The sequence below is a fragment of the Calypte anna genome, chromosome 4 (assembly GCF_003957555.1).
Source record: "Calypte anna isolate BGI_N300 chromosome 4, bCalAnn1_v1.p, whole genome shotgun sequence".
Lineage (NCBI taxonomy): Eukaryota > Metazoa > Chordata > Aves > Apodiformes > Trochilidae > Calypte > Calypte anna.
In genome coordinates, this window is record NC_044247.1 from 4,312,545 (window position 1) to 4,335,465 (window position 22,921).

Sequence of the window (22,921 nt, forward strand, 5' to 3'; positions counted from 1 at the left end):
GTCCTCTGGACTTGTTCCAACAGATCTATGTCCTTCCTATGATGGGGACATCAGAACTGGACTCAGAACTTGAAGTGGGGTCTCACAAGAGCAGAGTAAAGAGGAGAATCACTTCTCTTGATTTGCTGACCATTTCCTTAATGCATCCGAGGGTATAGTTGGCCTTCTGGGCTGCATGAAGGCACTGCCAGCTTATGCTGAGCTTCTCATCAACCAACAGACCCAAGTCCTTTCCCAAGTCCTTCTTCTCAGGGCTACTCTCAGCCCTCTCTGTTCCCATCTTGTAATTCTGCCTGTGGTTGTTCCTTGCATTTGGACTTGTTGAATCTCATGTAATTGATCCTGGCCCATTTCTCCAGCCTGTTAAGCTCCCTCTGGGTGGCATCCTTCACTCAGGTGAATCCATGGCACCACACAGCTTGGTGTCATCAGCAAACGTGTTGAAGGTGCACTCAATACCATTATCCATGTCACTGAAAAGATGTTAAACAGCACTGGACCTAGAACAGACCAGTGAGGAACTCCATTTGTCACTGGTCTCCAACTGGACATTTAGCTGCTGATCACAACTCTTTGAGCATGACCTTCTAGCCAGCTCCTTATCTACTGAGTGGTCCATCCATCAAATCCATCACTCTCCATCTTAGAGACAGGGATGTAATGTGGGACAGTGTCAAATGCCTTGCACAAATCCAGATAGATGATGCCAGTTGCCCTTCCCATATCTACCAGAGCTGTACCTGTCATAGAGAGCCACCAGATTTGTCAGGCCCTCAGTGAAGCCATGCTGGCTGTCCCCAGTCACCTCGTTGTGTTTCATGTAGCAGGAGGATCTGCTCCGTGACTTTACCTGGCACAGAGGTGGGACTGATTGGTCTGTAGTGCCCTGGGAAGAAGTTTGAGAGGCTATTCATCATTTAATAATGCTGAAAATGTGGTTGCTGTAGAAACCTCTCTGAGATCTAGCAAATGTCACTAACCAGATTTTACCCCACAGTGCAGATCAAATTGGAGAGGTTCCCATGCACAGGGGGCCTGGGGCTCTGGTCTGTCTTTGGGGAGGCACCTGTGATTTCTTGTCTCCCTGCCTGATGGGGGGGGGGGGGGCAGTCACCACCACTTCCCCATGGATATTCACAGGGACTGCTTCATCCCTCAGGGCACATTCCCTGGTACTTTTCTTCAGGTCTGTGCTCATAGCTCATTACAGCAAGCTGGCTCTAACAGCTCAGAGGTAGAAGGAGCAAGGGATGAAGCGTGATAGAATGTGTTTTAGCTTAGGCTAGCAGCAAGATTCTGGGCCTGTATAGAGACCAGAAGTACCACTTGAAGGAGATCAGACTTGTTCTTCCCTGGAGTATTCACTGAGGCATCATTAAAGACCCAGCAATCAGAGCTTGGCTTAGCTGGAGCTCTGAGCTCAATTGTAGTTGATGGCAACGGTGTTCAAAGCCATTGCAAAGTATGAATGAGAGCAGGAGGTGGAGAATTTGATCAGAGCTTCATAAAGGGGCTGACTCATAACTTAACCAAGTCCAATTCATTTGTACAGCAGAAGTGCTTTCTAAAGTACTGATGCTCCAGCCACAAAGTGCATTACTTATTTCCCTTTGATAAGGACCTCCTAAATGCTTACTGCTTTGGATTTTAGTCTACTTACAGTCCATTAGTAGGGGTGCTGCAAACTTGCTGAAATAAATCGTTTATCTTCCCAGTACTGAGGTCTTGATGTGTGGGTTTTGTGAGTTACTGAGTACTTCTTCTGTGAGTTTCCCACAGGTAAAATGAGTTAATGTATTCACCTTGCTCTGTGGTTCTCTTTGTGAAAGGTTCCTGGACTTTGCTGGGACAACTTGTAATAATTTGTTCTGGTTCAGTTCATCTCATCTCATGTTTTTGCATGTGAGGTGTTCTGGGTCTGTCTTGGCTGGGTTATTTGTTTCAACATATGCTTTCTGAGACTAACATTTCTCCCTTTCTATTAGAGATCAGTAGGATGGAGCTCCATCTTTCTTAACACAACATTGATTCTGCAAGGCAATGTTTCTAATCCTTGGGGTAAACTTCAAGATTGCTTGGATATCCATATTCTGAATGGAGAGACGAGAATATCTCATTATTCAACTGTTTTGATGTCTCATGTTTTCAGCTGCTACAGATACTGTAGCTTTGTTTTGATAAGTGTGTTAGAGGCTTGGCAGGACATGTTATTGATCTCATGCAATACATTATGGGGATTAACATGGGAGTATGATTCACAAATCAATTTCCTCTGAGCTTTAATTTAAATTCCAGTGCCCCCTGAGGATCTTTCTGGGTCACTTTTATTCTTGTCCTGGTTTGGACCAGGATAAAGCTGATTTTCTGTATTGTGATTTTGCTTTCAGTTAAGTCTCATAAGAAGCTGGACTTGCTGAAATTCAGAGCAAGTTTCTCAGTCATTGTCTGCTTTCAGGACTGAAAACACTTGATATTTATAGTTATGGCTATAGTTATACAGAACCAAGGACACTGCTCAGTCTGAGGAACATCTTGTGCTCTGGAAAAGAAAGGGATTAAAGGAGTCACACCTGCAACCCTCCTTTAGTCAGGAGTAGACAATACAAGTGACCAAAATTGACCAAACAGAGTATTCCATCCCATACGCATGATACTTGGTATAAATTTGAGGGATCACAAGGGGCAAACCCCTGTGCCTTCACCCTTCACTCTTCCCTTTGCCCTTCTTCTCCTGTCCCAGTTTGCTTTGGCATCCTGGGAGGATTCCATCCGTTCCTCTGCCTGTGGTCCTGATCCATGCCAGCCTGAATCCCTGTGTTCCTGTCTCCAGCTCCCAACTGCTGCTGATTCCAGGAGTCCAGCCTGGACTTTCCCAGGGCTGCCCTGCAGCCTCAGTGGTGATGTGAGCATTACTAGGGAGGAGGAATGTGGTACAGTTTTCTGTATATAATTATACATTTAATAATTTTTCATTTTTATCATTGCCGTTTCATTAAAGCTGTGTAGTTTAACTTCCAACCCATAAATCTCTCTCCCTTATTAACTCTCCTTTCTTTACCATTGAGGGGAGGGAGATTTATAGAGAGTGTCTGTCATTTGGTTAGTTGCTGGCTCAGTGTTAAACCATGACAATTCTCAATCTGCACTTCAGCACTGAGTAAACTGATTAATAATGCAGGCATCCAAAGTAGTTGCATGCCAGCTGCTGTCAGATGTCTCTATCTAGTCTGTTCAGTTTTCTGGCTTACTTGTTTCTGTAAAGAATAATACTCAACTCTGTCTACCTTCAAAGAAGTTTTCATATTTCAACAACTCAGTCCCAGTAAGGAAGCCAATATTCCTTTGTTATTAAGGCACACTGCCTGGGGAGAATATTTAGGTGGAGTAATGTCATTTAGCTAGTTGTTAGACTGCATAGAAAAACTGTCTGCTACCTTTCCTCTTGGCAGACAAAAACTCAGAAGTACACCTCAAGAGAGCTTTAGAAAGGATCTGAGTGAAGTTACTGCCACATAGCGCTATGCAATCAATTTAAAGAATGTCTTTAGACACTTAGAAATTAATGTTTAATTTTGGTAAGGTATGGGGGAAAGGTTAAGAGAGTCAAACAGCTAGAATGCTCACATAGATGCACTATCAATTCAATTTTCCTTTGCCTTTAGCTACTGGTCATGCTAAGCAGTAGAGTGGGAACTGCTATGAGTTTATGAAATGTTTGGAGCCAGGGACTGCCCAGAGAGAGGCCCCATCAGAGGTTTCTTTGTGTGCTCCTCATGCACTTCCCACAGAGTTAAAATATCCCAAAGGTTTCTCAGCAATTATAGCCTAGCTTCCCGAATTATTTTCTTTTCTTTCCTTTTTTTTTTTTCTTCTTTTTTTTTTTTTTTCCTTTCATTTCTTTTCTCTCTATGTTTCAGATTATGCTTGGCCTTTGCCTAAACAGTTGTGCCCTATATGGATTTCCCTAGATGTGCTCTTTTCAACTGCATCTATTATGCATCTCTGTGCCATCTCTCTTGATCGGTACGTAGCAATACGCAATCCCATTGAGCACAGCCGCTTCAATTCCCGCACCAAGGCCATTATGAAAATTGCTGCAGTTTGGACCATATCCATAGGTAAGCAATGCGGCTCAAAACCTTAACCGTGTGTTAATGAATAATAGTGTTACTCCCATTTCCATTTAGGATTTTTAAGAGGATCCTTCAATTCATTTGCCTGGCCTGAACGCACACCTGAATGTCACAGATGATTTCTGGGAAGCGGAAGAATGTCCATGCAGTTGGTCAGTGACCAAAACAAGCACTTGTTTTTTTCAAAATACCACCACTTCCAGTGCTGAAGCTTTGCTGCTGTGTACATATCAATATTCCAATAATGGCAATAACACAGACAAATGGTACTATAAAACTGCTGTGTAAACAAAGCAGGAAATAGCACTCGCAAAGTCTCTGGAAGAAAAACCCAGTCAGTACAGATGTCAGGGCTACACTGCAGTCTCTGCAGGTAAATTTGCTCAAATTCTGGTAACAGTTTAAGTGAAGCAGCACAGAAGTGAAGGCAGGCTAACAAGAGGTGTTTACTGCTCTTGTGAAGGCTTTATAGCCTGTATTATACTCTGACAATGGTTGGATTGCTGCTAGCACTGAGCTAGCAAATTTGAAGCCATAGTAAATGAGGAGTAGACACTTTCATAACACTTTGATAAAATTTGATAAGTAAAGCAGCAGTAAAATAAGAAAAGGAAAAAATATAGAACGTTGACTGTAGTATCAGGAGCACTGATAATAATGTATAGTGCACAGTATATTCTCCATGGGTCAAAAATGTGCCCTTGTGGCCAAGAGGGCCAGTGGTATCCTGGGATGCATCGGGAAGATCTAGGAAGGTTCAGCAGATCTAGGGAGGTTCTCCTTCCTCTCTACTCTGCCCTGGTGAGACCACACCTGGAATCTGTATCCAGTGGTTTTTTTTTTGTATCCTGAGTTCAAGAGAGACAGGGATCTACTAGAGAGAGTCCAACAGATAGCTATAAACATCTCTGGTGCTTGATGTAGGGTGCAAACACCTCACCAGTGCCCATCTGTCTTGGGTGATGTTTAACAAGTCTGCAATTTTAATGTGAAATAGGTGAAATAACATTAAAAGGAATAACTTGGAGAGTAGATAGAATGGCACTTTTCTTTTGCAGGCACATGGCTTATCAACCTTCAATAAGGCAAAAGGTGCTGCATTTATTCCCCAGCATCCAAGAATCTTTAGGAAGAAGCTGTGAGCAGTTGCTCAGGGGGATGTCTGTAGTGCCTGATGCTTTGGGGCACTGCCCCAGACAGCACTTCTCTCCTCAGACTGGGAAGGGAGGTGCTTTATAGTTATACCTGCATGGCCCCCCCTTTGCTGGGATCCTATCTGAGAGGGTGTCCAGCATACCTGGGCTTGGTTTATGTTTTGTTTGTTCTTTTTAATGCAGATACAGCTGGCCCAGAGGTGTCTCTGCTTGCATCCCTTTTTTTGAAGATCCAGGCAGAATAGATACTCCCCAGAGTGTCTGTTCAGGGCACTGAAATGCTTTTGGATTTCCACCCTCCCCAGTGCATATGATGGAGCTTATCCATTTACCCAGGCTTTCTCCAGAAGGTTGTATTAAATGAGTAAAGAAATGTACACTTTATATGTATCTAGCTTATTTTACTATAACTGTTTTTACTTGAAAATTGAATTTAGAAATGTGACAAACACAGGAATACACTGTACATGGAATGGAAGAGAACTCATCCAAAGTATATTCTTGCTTTCTTCTGGTTCTTACCTACATGTCACTTGGAAAGGCCTTTTAAAATCCCATGCAATTTTCAAGAGGATGAACTAGGTTAAGTAAATTCACCCTTCCTTCAATATTAAGTCTCAAGAAAGAATTTCTGTATATATATATATACATGATTAAGTATTAAATTCAAAGCAGCTCCTTCAGTTGGACAGAATAGACTTAAATGCATCCTATATAAAGGATCATGAATTAGTTCCTAAATTAGAATTTAAAATAAGTTGTAAAAAGCATGTAATTTTTCTTAATTTAGTAGCCTTTGCATTTTATTTTTCTGAAATATTAATGCTGACAGCAAACTACATAACAGGTTCTCTGCTCATTTGGCTATGAATGTGGCAGGTTGCTCAAGCCTAAACCTATAATTAGGTTTTAAGCAGGGAAACAAAACAGAGTCCTCCTGTCGGCTGACAGTTGCTTTGTGCATTGGTTTTTCTGAAGCCCTCTTTTTTCCAGATTAAAGTGCATCACAGACAGTGCAGAGGTGACATTAGTATTGCAAGCCAGGCTACTGCTTGCTTCTGGTGGAGACACAGAGCAGGTTTGTGCTCATAAAACTTTTTCAGGCCTCTCTTCTGGTTGTGGCTTAGACAGAAACACCTGCTTTGTGGCCTGGAGCATGACACTAAGGCTTAGTCTGCCTCTGTTTCCCATTTGTGTGAATTGACTAGAAGGATTTTTTCTCTAAATACATTCTTTTGTCTGAGTGTTCATACCTTGATTCCCAAGAGGGGTATTGATCTCCCTGGGGCATCAGAAAGAGTTATAATGGTGAGGAAGAGCATAGCAGCAGAAAGCTGATTTTTAGCAAGGAAGCTACCTCCAGATTTCAGTCACAGGTGCCTGAATTGGCTTGATTTTGTCATCAGATGTCAGTGAAATAAATGTTTTGCCACAACAGATGGTGATAGTCTGGGAAGTGTTTTTCACAGAAATGGATTCACCATCCCACTATGTGGGTTCTCAGGGGCAAGGGAGATACTAGTGTCCCTCGATTGAGCTTATTGCTACTGAGCATCAGTTCAGGCATCACTTTTTGATTTCTTGGGGAAGCCTAGCCCTGGTTTCAGGTCTGTTGTGAATAGGATCATCCTCCTTGTGCAAATGCACCGTGAGAAAAATGTATCTGAGCAAACCAAGAGAAATAATTTAGCCAAGTAGAAGGGTGAGTGGGAAAAGAGTTTATTTATTCTGTCTTATACTTTTCGAGTTTTCCATCTGGGCTCAGGCTATTAAGTGCTCTTGCAAGGTTAAGTAAAGGTCTGCAGCTTGTTAAAGTACAGTCAGTAATTATACTCCTCTGATTGCAGTTGTGCTCCTTGGGGGGCAGGGAGATCCTTCAAAGTTCGTCTCCCTTTTATCTTTGACTTTAAACCAATAAAAGGTTGGCAGTGTTGTTTTATTAGAGCAGTTAGATAAACGTAGAACTAATCAAGCCCTGGAGGTGCATTGTTGCTATACTAGCACATGAAATGAGCTGCAATTAGTCTGCTGACATAGGAGGAATATATGGAAATTCTGTGGTTTTCAACACTTCAAAAGCACAAGATCTTCCATGTACCTGTGAAGAGCTTTGCTTCCTGAACCTGGTCTCTTTTCTTTCATGATGCAATTCAGGAGGCAACAAAGTCTGTTGAGCTTTACTTCTCACTGTCTCTTAGTTATTGTTAGAGAAATGTGCAGGCAATTTGCAGGCATCAGAAACTAGATTGGCAAGCCTGTTGCCAAAGATGCAAGACCTTTGAGACAAGGTTTCTCAAAGTGAGTACCATGTTCCAAGGACCCCAGAGCCCTGGCTTTGGCACCACTCCCATAACCATTTATTGGTTTTCCATGTCTGATTTGCCCTTTCAAGCCCCTTCCCATCGACCAGGAGGATTGATGAAAAGGCTGTCTGCACTTCTGAGTCCTTCACCATCACTCCCAGGGCTATGTAATCCTTCTTCATGGTCTTCAAATTGCTCCTGGCTTTATCACTGGTACCCACTTGAAACAGCAGGAGTGGATGATAATTGGTGAGATGTACAAGTTTAGATATTCTTTCAGTGATGTCCCTGATCTGAGGCCCTGGTAAACAACAGATCTCTCTAGAGAGTGAGTCATGTCATCAGATGGGTGCCTCTATACCTCTCAGAAGAGAATCTCCCACCAAAAATCACATGTAGCTTTTTCTTGTTTCTGCTTGTTTATATCCTTTGAGTGGATCCAGCTGCTTTGTTCAGCTCCAACGACTTCCCTGATACAGCCTGGTTTTATTTCATCTTCTGTCTGTGGAACTGTGAAGTGGTTCTGCAGAGGCACCTTGGAATTTGAGGGAAGCCTCTTCCTCCTGCTGCTTTTCACCCTTGAAATCTTCCATTCTGCACTGTTGAGCTCCCTCCTTTCTCTGTGTGCTGGCAGGGGAGTTTTTTGCTGTGTGTCCATAGACTGTGATTCCAGTGGTCTGGACCTGGATCCAGCCATCTCCTTTTCTACCTCCCTGATGTTATGCAGCTCTTTTGCAGCTTTCTGCATCTCAGCATGAAGGTATCCCACCTCTCCCTGTCCCATGCAAGAAATGTAAGCACTTCCCATAGCCTGAGGTCTTTAGAGCAACCTCTCCCTTCAGTAGCACCCATGAGGGGAGGTGTCAGTCACAGGGGGGATGGTGGTGACCTCCAAGCCAGAGCTGAAGGCTTCAGTCACTGCCAAGTGCTCACCATTCTGCCCTGTTAGTTAGGATGGGTACCCTTGACCCATGCTTAGAGGACTCAATTTCTATTTCTTCTAAGAGACTGAGCAGAGATACCAGTTGCTCAGCTTAAAGAAATAAATAGTGTTGAGAAGGCAGACTCTGGTGCTAATGCCCAGCACAGCAGCTGCTAACATTGAGGTGAATGTCTCTTAAAGTTGTAACCCACGTTTATTTTGTATAATAATAAATATGAGGTTAAATATAGATATAAATATGTGGTGTTTAGCATGGGCAGTGGCGTTCTTGGTTTTGCACTGTACACTGCTTTTGTGGCACACATAGGCATGTTTGGCACACAGCTCGTTTTGCCTTTCTTTTTTTAAAAAAAATTGTATCTAAATGCCAGGAAAATGTTAGTGAGGTCCAAAGCCCGTCTGCATCAGGAAAGCCTTTGCCTTGGACCACAGCTGACTTTGAATCTAGTACTGACATCAGGAGAGGTGACCCCTGGCCTTCCCAAGCCCATGTACCTGCAGCAAAATGTGACCCTTCTTGTGTTCAGCTCTGAGAGTCTCATGCATGGAAACAAAAATTAAACTCATTCATGGGTCTTCATTGCCTTTAATGAGGCTGTTCCTGGAGGAAATATCTTCGTGAATAAAAATGCTGTGAGAAAGAATAGAAATTATTTTGTTTCTAAGTGAAAATAACCCTCAAGAACTCCATCTTTCCAGTAATCTCTTAGCAGTCACATGAACTTCCACAGACGAACATAGAAACGTTATTTTTTTCACCTAAGTCTAAATTCTGTGAACGTCAGTTTGGACTTTTTAACTGGCTTTTTCTCTAGAGCAAGCTAGTAAATGTTTTACAAACATGTATTTGTAGTCAGCTGGGGTTTGTTTTACTAACAGAATCTGTGAAAAGCATCTGTTACTGTGTCCACAGCACCATCTCAGCCCCATTTGCTGAACAATTCTGCTGGCTTAGGAACATTTTTAAAGCTGACAAGAAGCAGTTAGGACAACAACTGTAATTGGTTTTCTAATCTAGAGAAACCCTGTCTGACTTGCTTTCTATTACTCTGTCAGACAGAAGCTAAAGGAGAAAAGAGATAAAAATCACATTCACTTCCTTGTGAAGAGCTGGGGGGAATAGGAGCTCAAGGCGCTGCTTGGCAGAGGGGGCACAGAGCTCCCAGTGCTGACTCCAGCAGGGACCTGTTCATGGCTTGCTGGCTGGTGGTCATGGGCTGCTTCTTCTTACTGGAATAAAACCAGTTGCCCCAGACATTGCACAGACATCAAGCAAGATGACCAAGTTTCCTCTGAAGAGCAAAGTGTGATATTCAGTAAGCTTGCAAAGCAAAATAAACTTTGCAAGTTTTTGGAGCAATGCTGCCTCTCTTTGGGAATTCACTGGTGCCTTAAATAAAAGGTACTATTTGACACAACTGGAAAATGCCTCATTTTACTGGATCAGCCTGTCAACTTTGTTGACAACTTGGGTCCAAGGCAAAAGCTCACAAAATACTCTGCACTTGGACTGAGAGAGCTGAACAGCAGGAAAGACGGACACCAGTGGCTTCAGATCCTCATCTGAATTGGCATTCACCATCCTTGCACTGAGTTTGGCTTTCTCTGACCAACTGACCTTAGTTCTTAAATTATGAATGCTTAAATCTGTAGTGTTAGTGCTGTGGGTTACTTGGGTCAAGTGGAGCTGAATGTCTTTTCATGCTTGTTCAAACAACTGAAATCAAGTAATTCACCTTTACCCATATTCAGGTGCCATGGGAATGTTTAATGGTAAGCACAGCAGGTACTGATCAGGGTAATCCTGCTGAAATCAAGGCCAGGGTGTGTGCTGTATCTGCAAACAGGGATTTCTGCCTTTGGGATTGTGGCAGTAGCACTTTTCCAGTAATTCCCCCTAAAGGAAACTCCTCTGGGGTATCTCAGACCTTCCACACTTTACTTCTCACTCCTGAGGTGGTGTAGTTAGGCCCTGCTGCCAAATTTAGTTCCCTTTAGGCCTGGATTATGGGGTGTATTAATGATAAATCTTGTGTTAAAGAATGAGTTACAAAGGAGAAACGGGAGGTCAAAGAAAACATTTGAGATGAGAGTAATGTGGCCCATTCAGCAGTGCTGTAGGGTAGCTGGCAGCTGAATTAATGTGTGTTGGTAGCTCCTCCACAGACATCTTTCTTCCTACTGCTGTTGACAATAGGATTTTTCTGGATTAGAGGAAAGAGCAAATAAAGATCTGGTGCTGTGTCTCTTCTAGGCTTTCTCAGTTTGAAATTGCAATTTGTTATGAGAAGTAAGGGACACTTTTCCATTACAGCACCTACCTCCTCATTTCCTATCATCAGTGCTGAGGTGTATCATGCTGATGCAGAGTTTTCAGATGACATCAATGCTGTTGGTTTGTATATTCCTCGTATCCCAGAACTAGGTTATTCCTCTCAAATGTACTTTATGTGTGTGACCATGAAGATAACTTTAAACCTAATCTCATTTCCCTTGACTAAAGCAGCAACACTGAATTAATGAATGAACCTGTATTCATTTTAGAGTTCTGTTTCAAAGGATATGTATTATAGAGGGCTCTAAAGCATGCAATTATCTATTCAAATGTAATCTCAGTCTAATGTCACTGATTTAATTCAGGTTTCTTCTTTGTATATAGACTTCTTTGTCCACCTCCCACCACTTCCTGAATGTCTGTGGTCTGATGGAACCAAGGCATTAGAAAGATGTCTTTAATGAGAGTGTGATGGGATGAAGGTTATATCAGTCACAGGGATTTGGCACAGGCAAGGTAAAAGGGATTGAGATACCAGAAAGGAGGGAACTGCCTTGGCCAGGGCTAAACTGTTAAACATTAACATGTGGAGAATCACAGAATCATAGAATAATTTGTGTTGGAAGGGATGTCTAAAAGCCATCCAGTCCAACACACCTGCAGTATGCAGGGACATCCTCAACTAGATCAGGTTGCTCAGAGCCTCTTCAAGTCTCACCTTGAATATCTCCAGGGATGAGGCCTCAGCTTCCTCCCTGGGCAACCTGTTCCATTTTTCCACTACCCTCATGGTAAAGGCTTTTTCCTCTAACATCCAGTCTAAATCTACTCTTCTCTACTCTACTCTTCTACTTGCTCCAGACCCCTGCAAACAGTCCCTCTCCAGCCTTCCTGTAGGTCCCCTTCAGGTACTGAAAGGTCACTATTAGGTCTGCCCAGAGTCTTCTCTTCTCCAGGCTCAACAACCTCAACTCCCTCAGCCTTTATTAATATAAGAAGTGTTCCAGCCCCCTGATCATTTTCGTAGCTCTCCTCTGGACCCACTCCATCAGGTCTGTGCCCACCCTCTACTGAGGGTTCCAGAGCTGGATGCAATACTCCAGCTGAGGTCTTACCAGAGCAGAGTAGAGTGACAGAATCACCTCTCTTGATCTTCTGGCCATGCTCCTTTTGATGCAGCCCATGATGTGACTGTCTTTCTGGGCTGTAAGCACACACTGTTGGCTCATGTCCATCTTTTTGTCCACCAGCACCTCCAAGTCCTTTTCTGCAGGGCTGCTTTCTAGAACCTCATCCCCAAGCCTGTACTGATACTGTGGGTTGTTCCAACCCATGTGCAGAACCCTACACTTGGTCTTGTTGAACTTCATGACATTTATCTGGGCCCACCTCTCCAGTTTGTCCAGGTCCTTCTGGATAACATCCCATCCCTCTGGTTTATAGACATCACCACTCAGCTTGGTGTGATCTGCAGACTTGCTGATGGTGCATTTGATCCCACTGTCCATATTGTTGATAAAAATATTAAACAGTACAGGTCCCAGTACGGACCTCTAAGGGACACCACTTTCAACTGGTCTCCATCTTGACCCTCTGGATGTGTCCATCCAGCCAATTTCTTATCTACTGAACAGTCCACCCATCAAATCCAGTGTTGGAGGACATTGTCAATGCATCTTAATTAGAGCTATACAAAATTCCTTCATTCTTTCATTCTTTCACTTTGTGAGGGACAAACCAACAGCTAGGCTGGCTCCAGGTTACTATGTGCAGTGCTGGGTAGTCATGCTGCAGGTTTCACAGCCAGTCTGTCTGTCCATGTGATGGGCAGCATGGACACAGCCATCTGCAGGTACTCTCCATGCAGAACTTCTGCTTCTGCTTCAGAAAGGCTTGATATCCTGAAATCCTGGACAAAAAAGCTGTGCTGGGTGATACTGAAGAGGAAAAAGGGTTCTATCATTCTGTGATCCAAAATGTTCTTCATCTCACTTGTCTGCAAGCCCACAACTATGCCACCAGGATACAAGAGAAACTGACTTGGGAAGTGCAGTGATTCTCAAGGCTTATTTGTCTGCTTAGTGCTCAGGGACAGCTGGAAGCTGTGCTCTAGTTATTACTGTGATTGAATCATTTAAAGTTTTCTTCCTTTCAGCCAAAGAGTTTATAGTTGGGGTTCTGATTTCAGAATGTAAGGTCAATCTGATTACCATTTTAGTTATATCTTTCTGACTCTCACTTTGTCTGTTGTTCCAGCTTTTAGATTTATTTTCAAACTAGAGGGTTAGGAATTGGGCAGATGCATGCTGCATCCTGTTCAGTTCACTATGTAACTGCCCTCTGTATGAGTTCAAGCAAGGGTCTCTGTGATACTTCTTAGTTTCACACTCCTTATGGTTGAAATGCCTGAGCAGAAGGAGCTTGCTAAGACTGTGTGCTTGCAAGGACACAGAAAGCCAAGAGCTTTTCTTTCCTGTGGCTGTGATGCCATAGCAAAAGTGGCCATTTTCTATCAGGATTATTTAAATGTCTTTAAGAAATTTGCTTCTAAGTCTTCATAGCTGTAATTCTTTAGCTTTTTGATAATTTTCTGCTTTAAAGTTTGCTACTAACTACCTTATATCAAGGATTTCAACCCCCTTCCAAACTGGCAGGTGCAGAGTAGCCAGCTGGAACAGAGCAGTGTAATGATTGCCTATTCTGCATCCACAAATCACAACTGATGCTAGGAAAAGAACTTTATAAAGTTACACTGCATTCACAGTGTCAGCTGTGGAGCACAGCAAAGCTGCCATGTTTCCCAGTACATGGTGTTGGTGCCCTGGAGATGTGCTCTCAGGAGTGTTGTTACATGAAGTTTTCCCTTCCATCTGGGAGCAGTAACTTCTCATTTGAACAACTTTAAGCAGTGGACTGAATGCATGCAGGATCTGCATCATCTCTGCTGCTTCTTTGGACCCCTGTCCATCCAGATAACTGTCTCTTCTTTTTTTCTTTCATTTTTCTAGGGATATCCATGCCCATTCCAGTCATCGGTTTGCAAGATGATTCCAGGGTGTTTGTAAATGGGACCTGTGTCCTCAACGATGAGAACTTTGTCCTCATTGGATCCTTCATGGCGTTCTTCATCCCTCTCATCATCATGGTGATCACATACTGCCTGACTGTCCAGGTGCTGCAGAGACAGGCAACGGTGTTCATGTGTGGAGAGGTCCCCAAGCAAAGGAGGAGCAGCGTAAACTGCCTCAAGAAGGAAAACAACGCAGAGAACATTTCAATGCTTCACAATCACGAGGGGGCATCTCACTTGAACTCTCCTGTAAACAAGGAGGCAGTGCTTTTTCGGAAAGGTACTATGCAGTCCATTAACAACGAGCGAAGAGCCTCCAAGGTCCTGGGCATCGTCTTCTTTTTGTTCCTCATCATGTGGTGTCCATTTTTCATCACTAATGTCATGTCTGTCCTTTGCAAGGAAGCCTGCGATAAAGACCTCTTGAGTGAACTCCTTGATGTGTTTGTTTGGGTGGGGTACGTTTGCTCTGGAATTAATCCCCTTGTATACACACTCTTCAATAAAACCTACCGCAGGGCTTTTTCCAATTATATCTGTTGCCAATACAAGACCAGTAAAAAATCAGCACCACGGCAGAATCAGTGTCTGAATGTTACTTCAACAGCTTTATATGGGAAAGATCTGACTTTAACTAGTTATCGAAATGGCAATGAACTCAATAGCACGGAACTAGATGAAGCAGAGGAGGGCTTTGAAATGCAACCCGGGACTTCAGAGCTCTCTATAAACAGCTGTAATGTTGTAAGTGAAAGAGTGAGCTGTGTGTAAAGGTCTCTCACACAGCCTTTTGCTCTGGTGTATCTGTAGCCAAAATATATTGTGTAAAAATATGTGTTGGTCAAAGACAATGTATATATTGCATTCTGAAAAAAGGGGGTTTTTTTGGTTTTGTTTATTTGTTTTTTTTAAGAAAAAAAGAGTTGTCTTTCCAGTCCACTACTTAAAATTGTATATATATTACTATACTGCAGTGAAGTTCAAGGTTCTATATTTACAGTTAAGACTAGATCAGAATCATTAGTTACTTTGCATATGTCACAGACAGAATGTTTGAATTCTTCTTCTTCCAGTGCATGAACAAAAATGCTGAATATTTATCTCAGGTGGCATTTGCTGGAGTCCAGAATCGCACGTTAGTAGTTATGTATCAAATACATGCTATCAGACTTGGTCAGCATAACTTTTTTTTTTTATATTTTTCAAGTTGACAGTAAATATATACTTTAAGTCCTCATCCCTATCGGTCCAATGTAAAGACTGTAAAGAAACCTGGCAGAGATACATCATGAAATCACACCAGCTGTGCAGGCATCTGTCCAGACACCTCCTGTTATGGGTGGTACCTTGCTACATTACTGGGATACTCCTGCACTTCAAGAGGCCTGTGTTAAATTTTGTCTGTCTCCAGTCCTGCTGTTTTCTTTCTGTTACCCAGGAGGCTCTGCCTCCCCTAAGGAAGGTGGGGAGTCCAGTTCTGGTGTGGTTTGTTGATCCTGTCTGTTCCCACTTGCTCACTTGGAGAAGCATGAAAAACAGAGTGGTCCCCAGTTATCTGCTTCAGTCATTTTATAAATGGAGTGCCTTGTATTCATAAAAAGCCTCCTTTGGTTTATAGATAATCATCAGCTCTGGGATGGGGCAAGCTGTGCTCAGGAATGGCACTCTGCATTCACAGATTCCATGGATGATCAGGGTCTTTGGCTGACCTTGAGAAGAATGCTCTGGCTTCCTAAGAGTTCTGGTCTTCTCTGTCCTCATATCTGTTTATATTTATTCCTGAACACCCTGGGACTTGGAGTGCTGGTGATAGAAAACTGCTTTTGGTGTAGAGCAGAAGCTGCTGTGCTTGTGGTGTTTGTTGGGGTCAGGCTGTGAGGTACAGGATCTCTCTTCCTGGGGAATGCTGAGGGGAGAGGCATAAATGGGGCTCTCTGCTCATATTTCCTGTCTCAGGAGGAGGTGGGAAGAGATGAACTGAGTAGATGACTGGAATAATTGGGTGGTGACAGGGTTCAAAAGCAAATGATGACCAGAGACAGGAAGAAGGCAGATGGAGATGGTCTACATGGAATATAATTCTGGATTAGTTTTAAAATTTTATTTCATTCCCAAATTAAAATATAGTACATCATATTAACATCACTTACACCTTAGTGAAAGCATCTACATTGGGATTTAATGCACTTTAACTAATCTGCTTTTAATTCACATCTTATGTAATTTGAATTGATTTTCCTTTGTGTTCCTGTGTAGACAAACCCTCCAGGGCATCATGAATCTCTGTCACTGTGACTCTGGTGTGGTGCCTCTCATGCTGTTTTCCTTGTGTAGAGTATTGTCTAATGCCACATATCACCCATGAGGTTATTATACCTTCATTAACTATTACACAAATTCTGCAGTGCTCATCTAACACAAATGCATTTAGCATCGCTGTCAGCCTCTGATATGAAAATCCTCAGAACAGAAGAGCTTGGCAGGGATAACTCGCAGTTTACTACCATGAAGTGCTTGTACTCTAAGATTGCTGTGTTCATCTTACCAAAATTACTTGTAGAAGAAAGGAAAAATTCTGCTAGTTCTCTAGTGTAACGTTGTGATGTTGCATTGCTCTGTACAGCAACAACCTCATGAGGTGACTACCAAAATGCAACGTATGGCTTGCATCTGCTGCTGGGTTGCTCCCAGCTTGATGCATTGAAGTTGTCTCTCCTCTCCTCTCTTCTCCCTCATCTCCTCATGGGAAAAATCCATAGTTGCAGTCAGGCAGGGAATCCCAGGGCAGAGTGTAGCTTATTGAATGCAGAGGGCAGCAGAAAGGCACCATGTCCCAGCCTGGTGATGCCACCATGGGCTTCAGTGTTCAGGAATTCACTTGCCTCTTCATAAAAGTCTGTTAGCCAACAGGAAAAGGACTGGCCAGAAACAGAAAATTGTCCTTTCAGTGACTACCCTTTGCTGTGAGTCAGATTTAACTATCCCAATAATACAGAAAGATGAGAAAGGTGACATTGATTTTTAAGTTTGTTATTTTCCTTGGGTGAATTCATATCACATCTTTCCCAAATACGTGTGTGTGTGTGTGTACATATATATATATATATATACATATATTTATTTATTTATTTATTTAAAAGTCAACCACAGAGTTTGGAAGCATTTATGTTGAATTATGAAGAATATGTTGAATTAGAGTAGTTTCTAGCATATGTGCAAATAGCTTATTTTCCAGAAACTTTATTATCATCATACTCAATGTAAGTCCACACAGGAATTGTCTTTGCATTGGAGCCTTCATGTCTTACCCTTGCCAGTTCTGTTCTATGGGGAAAAAAAGGAGCCTATTACATTTACATGTAAATAACAGGAATTGAACAGAGAATTACAGAATTTTTATAAATGTTTTTTTAAAATTCAGCACCAGAACTGTAAATAAGTTGAGTGTTGCAACTCAACTGGACCTGTACTGATGTATGTCACTTGTTTAGATCAACAGACAAGGGGACAGCCTTATAGCACCTGCATTCTCTTCTAGACAGTGGGTGATAACATTTTTGTGAATGGTTAAATACTGTCACCCAGTGTGGGTCATTCACATCAGGGTTTTGCAAAGCTGCTATTAATTTATTAAAGACAGTTTGTGGGTTTAATTGTTCTTTATTTTTTCCATGATATATCAGAAAATAAACAAATTTCATCTGTCACAAGTTAAAATCTTTCCTGAGTGAAAAATATGTCATTTCCAGAAAACCAACAAAAAGCGAGGATAATGATAGGTTAACTTTCATTCCTCCTCCCACTCTTGAAGTATGTCCCACAGTTGCTTGAACACAAAAATTAGTGTCAGCAGATATCCCAACACTCCAAACATCAAATCTTGCTAAATACAAAAATAGCACTAAACTTTGTCCCTCTTCTCCTTACTTCTTTCAGTAATAACTGTTAAAAATGACATTTTTAAAATTACCTCAAACTGAAGAATGTATTTCTTTCTATGCAACTCAATCAAAGTGAAGTTGTCCCCACAGCAACTTTGCTTTTCCTGAGCTGTAGTCATTGGCCATGATGATGTCTCAAGAAGCCCTGCCCTGGGGCTGCCTGCTGGAAGGACCTCGTGGAAGTTTTGTGTGAGTTCTCAGGCTTTGGCTCAGGTACAGTTTTGTCTTGAAAATAGTGTGTAGTGGTGTTTGGCCTGAAAACATGAAAATAGTTCCTTGGAAATGGTGCTGTAGGCTGAAACGTGCTGGTTGTTTCATTTCCCATCACCAGATGTGAGGTGTCCAGGTAGGATGTCTGCAAGGCTGAATGTGCATGGAGAGGCTCTGACCAAGCCTACCTCTTTTGACTTGCAGTCTGAGCAATAATTTAAATATGTGTGATTAGTCAGGATGAACCATGTGGTTAATACCTTTTTGTCTATAGAGATGTCACGTCAACCATTAGTGCCTTTCTCCTGGAAAGCCCCACATATTGTTCCATCACTGACTTACAGCATGGCCAGTGCTGTTCCTTTTCAATTCATCAGGCTAAGTTCTGTCATCTGGGGTGCAGAAGCCATGAGGGGCCTGAACATGGAGGCCCAAGTTCCAAAGGAAAAATTAAATTCCAAGTATTAAATTTTAAAGAAAAAAAGCAACCCACAAGCAGCTCTTCAGAGATATTGTTTAGCTTTGATATAATGATGGGTTTCTGGTATTCTTGCAGACAAATAATGCTAACATGACATTCCAAAAGCAGAGTCATGATGTGATAAAGATGTGTATGTCTCTTGGATGGGTTCCCTCCCTGGGTCACAGTATCATGCCAAGCCAAGACTACACTTGACTCCATTTCAGACTGGGGAACAAAAGGGATTTGAAGCTTTTTCCTGGGACAAAGCATTACAAAGACCTGGGCAGGCACAGCAGAAGAGCAAAGATGGACAGATGTATGCACACATCTGCACACGTGAACACACACATCACAGAGCCCTCCGATAGCAGCAGGGGATGCCATCATGCTTCAGTCTTCCCTCAAAAAAATTGGAACAGCTGAACAGCCTGGGACAAAGCCTGTGATGGGGAAATCAAAGGCATCTGGAGGTGTCACCATGAAATGTGGGCTGTTCTCATGATAAGAGGGGGTGTTACGTGACCATGTACCAAAAATGTTTGGTTTTTTTTTTCATTTTTAACTATGAAGTTGTTATTAACTGTTCTGCCTCTCCCTCATTTTTCTTTAAGTCTTCTGCTTGTTTGCTTTTAATCACACTGAAACTTTTGCTCTGAAGTTGTCAGGTGCTGAAAAAAAAATCTGTCTGACATGTAATTCCCTCTTGGCTGTGTAGGGATGCTGCAGTCCCATAACAATATGGAGGTGGAGAGTCTTCACATGAGGGATTTTAGATATATATGAGACAATCAGTGCAGCAAGGTATGCTTGCTAGTTAGAGATCTTTAATGACCACTCAAATACATGAGCTACACACTGAAAAATTTTGCTTAAAACTGTTCTATTATCATGAGTTCTGCTGACTACAGGAGAGTGTGTCAGTACACTGGGAGGGAGTGTGCCAGTGTAGGGTGCTCTGAGCTGCCTCCCCCTGGGCACTCCTCCTGCTTGCCCCCTCTGAGCAGGCAGCTGTTTTCCAGCCAGCATGGTGTGTCGCAGCACCCTGCCCAGCAGGATTTACTCTGTGTAACTGCAGATTTACTCTGTGTAAGTCTGTACACAGATCTACTCTGTGTAACTGCAGATTTACTCTGTGTAACTGCAAAAGCCTGGCCTGCTGGGCTACAGCTGGGCTTTGGGGAAGGCCCTAACAAGTGGATAAGTGTGATACAATTCAGGAGCTTTTGTTGTGGAAAATTGAGACTGTGAAGCAGTCCTTGTTGTGTGTTACATCTCTCATGAACATTGCCTTACGTTTTGCTTCCCCAGGAAAATAAAGGATCTCTTAGCAGGCAAAGACAATTACCCCAACAGCTTCCTGGGATAACTGCTGCTGCTTTGTCACTCCAGCAGGCTGTAAGCACTCGAGTGTTTTGTGACTTGAAAAATGAATCATGCAGCATCACACAGGGCCACATTAAATCCACTGTTCTGAACTTTCCTGTGCTTGTACCCTAATTAGTTCCTCAAATTGGATAAATTAATGCTTAATTAAAATACAGCCTAATTATCCAGCATATGTGTTTAATATGATCTAACTGTGACATTTTGAGTTAAATTGCTGATACACTGAAAATGAGCTGTAAGCTCCTGCCTGTTAGACCACTGCCTGATTGCAATTTGTTACAATTTACACCAGTTTTAATTTGTAGGTGCTGCTGATTGTGTCTCCTCCTGCAGAAGAACAGGTGCTCATCAAAGCCACTGGATTTTAATCAGGGTCCTTTTCCCTGACTTGAATGCTAGAATGGCTCTTCCATTACTTTTTGGGGAGGAACACTTCAGTGCCCCTCCTGAGGAGCCCAAACTTCCCAGGGATCGTGATCCTTCTCAAAGTTAAGGTAAGTGCAAATGCCCTGAAAGAAAATTAAGGTGTGTAGGGGGTTCCTCCCTTATAGGCACCAATAGTTCATGTTCCAAAATGTATTCAGAGAAAATCTACAGCTCAGAGTGACTCACCCAGCAGGCATGACAATGTTTAGCCTCCTCACTCATCAAGCCTCACCATATTTCCAGTTCAAGAGTTAAGAGCTGGTACATCAGCATATAAAAGGCAAGGACTATCCTCTCCTGGGACCTCTTGGTGACACAGATGTTCTCCCATGCTCCCTGAGCACCTCCAGATCAGGTCAGACTCTATGAGGGTTTAAATGATGTCTGGGTGCCTGGAGGTGGGATTGAAACCTTCATCTGTCATCTCTGTTTTCTTCTGCTGTGTAAGTTTTCTGCAGCCATTCCATGTCACTGTATAGTTTAACACATTCTCTTGGCTGTTATTGAAGTTGCACTTGAGTGTCACAGTCATGCAGAGAGGGTGCTTGGGAAGGGGAGACTGCAGCAACATACAATGATACAGAGCTCTTGGCATCTTCAGTTTATCTGGTATATGTTTCTGGTATATCTTTCTGTGATTCTATGTCCCAGTGCAATCTTTCTTTCCAAATGTGGGCAGATAAATAAGTCTTTATTGCTCTGAGCCTGGGTGGTGAGAGACTTGATTTCAGGAAGGCATTTGACACCATCTCCCACAGCATCCTTGGAGCTAAACTGCAGAAGTATGGCCTGGATGATTGGGTAGTGAGGTGGATCAGGAGCTGGCTGAAGGACAGAAGCCAGAGAGTTGTAGTCTGGGATGTGTAGAGAGACATTGTCAACCAGGTGCCTTGAGTTGCCAAAGAGTGGGTGTGAGTCCACCTGTGCCTGATTAGGACAGGCCCCTATTGGGCATGAGCAAGACCAGGGGGCCAATAAAGGTGGGACACACACCCACAGAAGGCACCTCAGCTCACTCTGGTGCAAGGCATGGAGAGGCCAGCAGCTCGTCGAGCCTCTGGAGCAAGAAAGGCTCTTCCTGCTACACTTCTACCCTGGAAGTGCTGTGTGGTGGCTGGAGTCCTGGAAGAGACCAGCAGCTTGTCGAGCCTCAGGAGCAAGAATGGCTCCTCCTGCTACAGGGATGGAGTCTGGTTGGAAGCCTGTTTCTACTGGAGTCCCTCAGGGGTCAGTACTGGGACCAGTGCTATTCAATGTATTTATTGATGACCTGGATGAGGGACTAGAGTGTATTATCAGTAAGATTGCTGGTGACACAAAGCTGGGAGGAGTGGCTGACACCCCAGAAGGCTGTGCTGGACAGGCTGGAGAGTTGGGCAGGGAGAAATCTAATGAATTACAGCAAGGACAAGTGTAAAATCTTGCATTTGGAAAGAACAACCCCTGGTACCAGTATAGGCTGGGGAATGAGCTGTTGGAGAGCAGCACAGAGGAAAGAAACCTGTGGGTGCTGGTGGATGGAAGGATGACCATGAGCCAGCAATGTGTCCTTGTGGCCAAGAAGGCCAATGGCATCCTGGGGTGTATTAGAAAGGGGGTGGTTCGTAGGTTGAGAGAGGTTCTCCTCCCCCTCTACTCTGCCTTGGTGAGGTCACAGCTGGAATACTGTGTCCAGTTCTGGGACCCTCAGTTCCAGAAGGACAGGGAACTGCTTGAGAGAGTCCAGTACAGAGAGACCAAGATGATGAAGGGAGTGGAACATCTCCCTGATGAGGAAAGGCTGAGGGAGCTGGAGCTGCAGCTTGGAGAAAAGGAGAACAAAGGGCAACCTCATTAATGATTATAAATTTGTAAGGGGTGAGTGCCAGGAGGATGGAGTAAAGCTTTTCTCAGGGGTGACTGACAACAGGACAAGGGGCAACAGTTATAAACGGGAACATAAGCAGTTCCACAGACATATAAGTAGGAACTTTTCACTGTGACAGGGCACTGGCACAGGCTGCCCAGGGAGGTTGTGGAGCCTCCTTCCCAGGAGGCATTCAAAACCCACGTGGATGCATTCCTGTGTGACCTGCTGTAGGTGACTGCTGTAGGGGATTGGATTAGATGATCTTTCAAGGTCTCTTCCAACCCCAAAATTTCTATGTTTCCATGTTTACAAATTTTAGCCTTGAAATATGGAGCTTCTTCTCCAAAGAACATCATGTTTATGTTTGCCATACAAGTTTTCTCCACCCCTGCATGAATTCCAATGAAGAACATTCTGACACCCTTCATTTTTAAATCATAAAGCTGTCTAAATAAGTGAAATCTACCGAGAGAAGGTATTTCCTGGTTTGTAGAAAAATCCTTGATTTTTGTAGTTTTGTTTGGTTTGGGGTTTTTTTCCTAAATGAAAAAGACTCCTGCATGTCCCTGCTGCTTTGGTGAGGTGGGACATCCAAGCACACCAAGGTGTTCCATGCCCTTACCACCTTCATTCACAGTTTCTCAGACAGGGAAAGAAAAAGCATCGTTTGTAGGTGATCACTGCTGACCAAAGTTCAAATCCCCCCACTGCAACTGCAGGAACTTGGGGCGACCTTTTGTGCCTTTCTGCAAAGGTAGAACAATTCAG

At 43.1% G+C, this 22,921-nt stretch overlaps 1 protein-coding gene across 2 annotated transcripts in view; it reads left to right on the plus strand.

Moving 5' to 3' along the window:
- Window positions 1-14,855, plus strand: part of HTR2C (5-hydroxytryptamine receptor 2C) — a 35,945-nt gene extending 21,090 nt beyond the window's left edge. Inside the window, exons 2-3 of one of the 2 annotated variants that reach the window (XM_008501678.2) lie at window positions 3,918-4,118; window positions 13,817-14,673. In XM_008501678.2, the coding sequence (XP_008499900.1) occupies window positions 3,918-4,118; window positions 13,817-14,649 (1,034 nt within the window). In that variant the 3' untranslated portion in view covers window positions 14,650-14,673. Of the gene's footprint in view, window positions 1-3,917; window positions 4,119-13,816 lie in introns of both variants that reach the window. The other variant, XM_030449156.1, reaches the window with a different exon arrangement.
- Window positions 14,856-22,921: the final 8,066 nt, after the last annotated feature.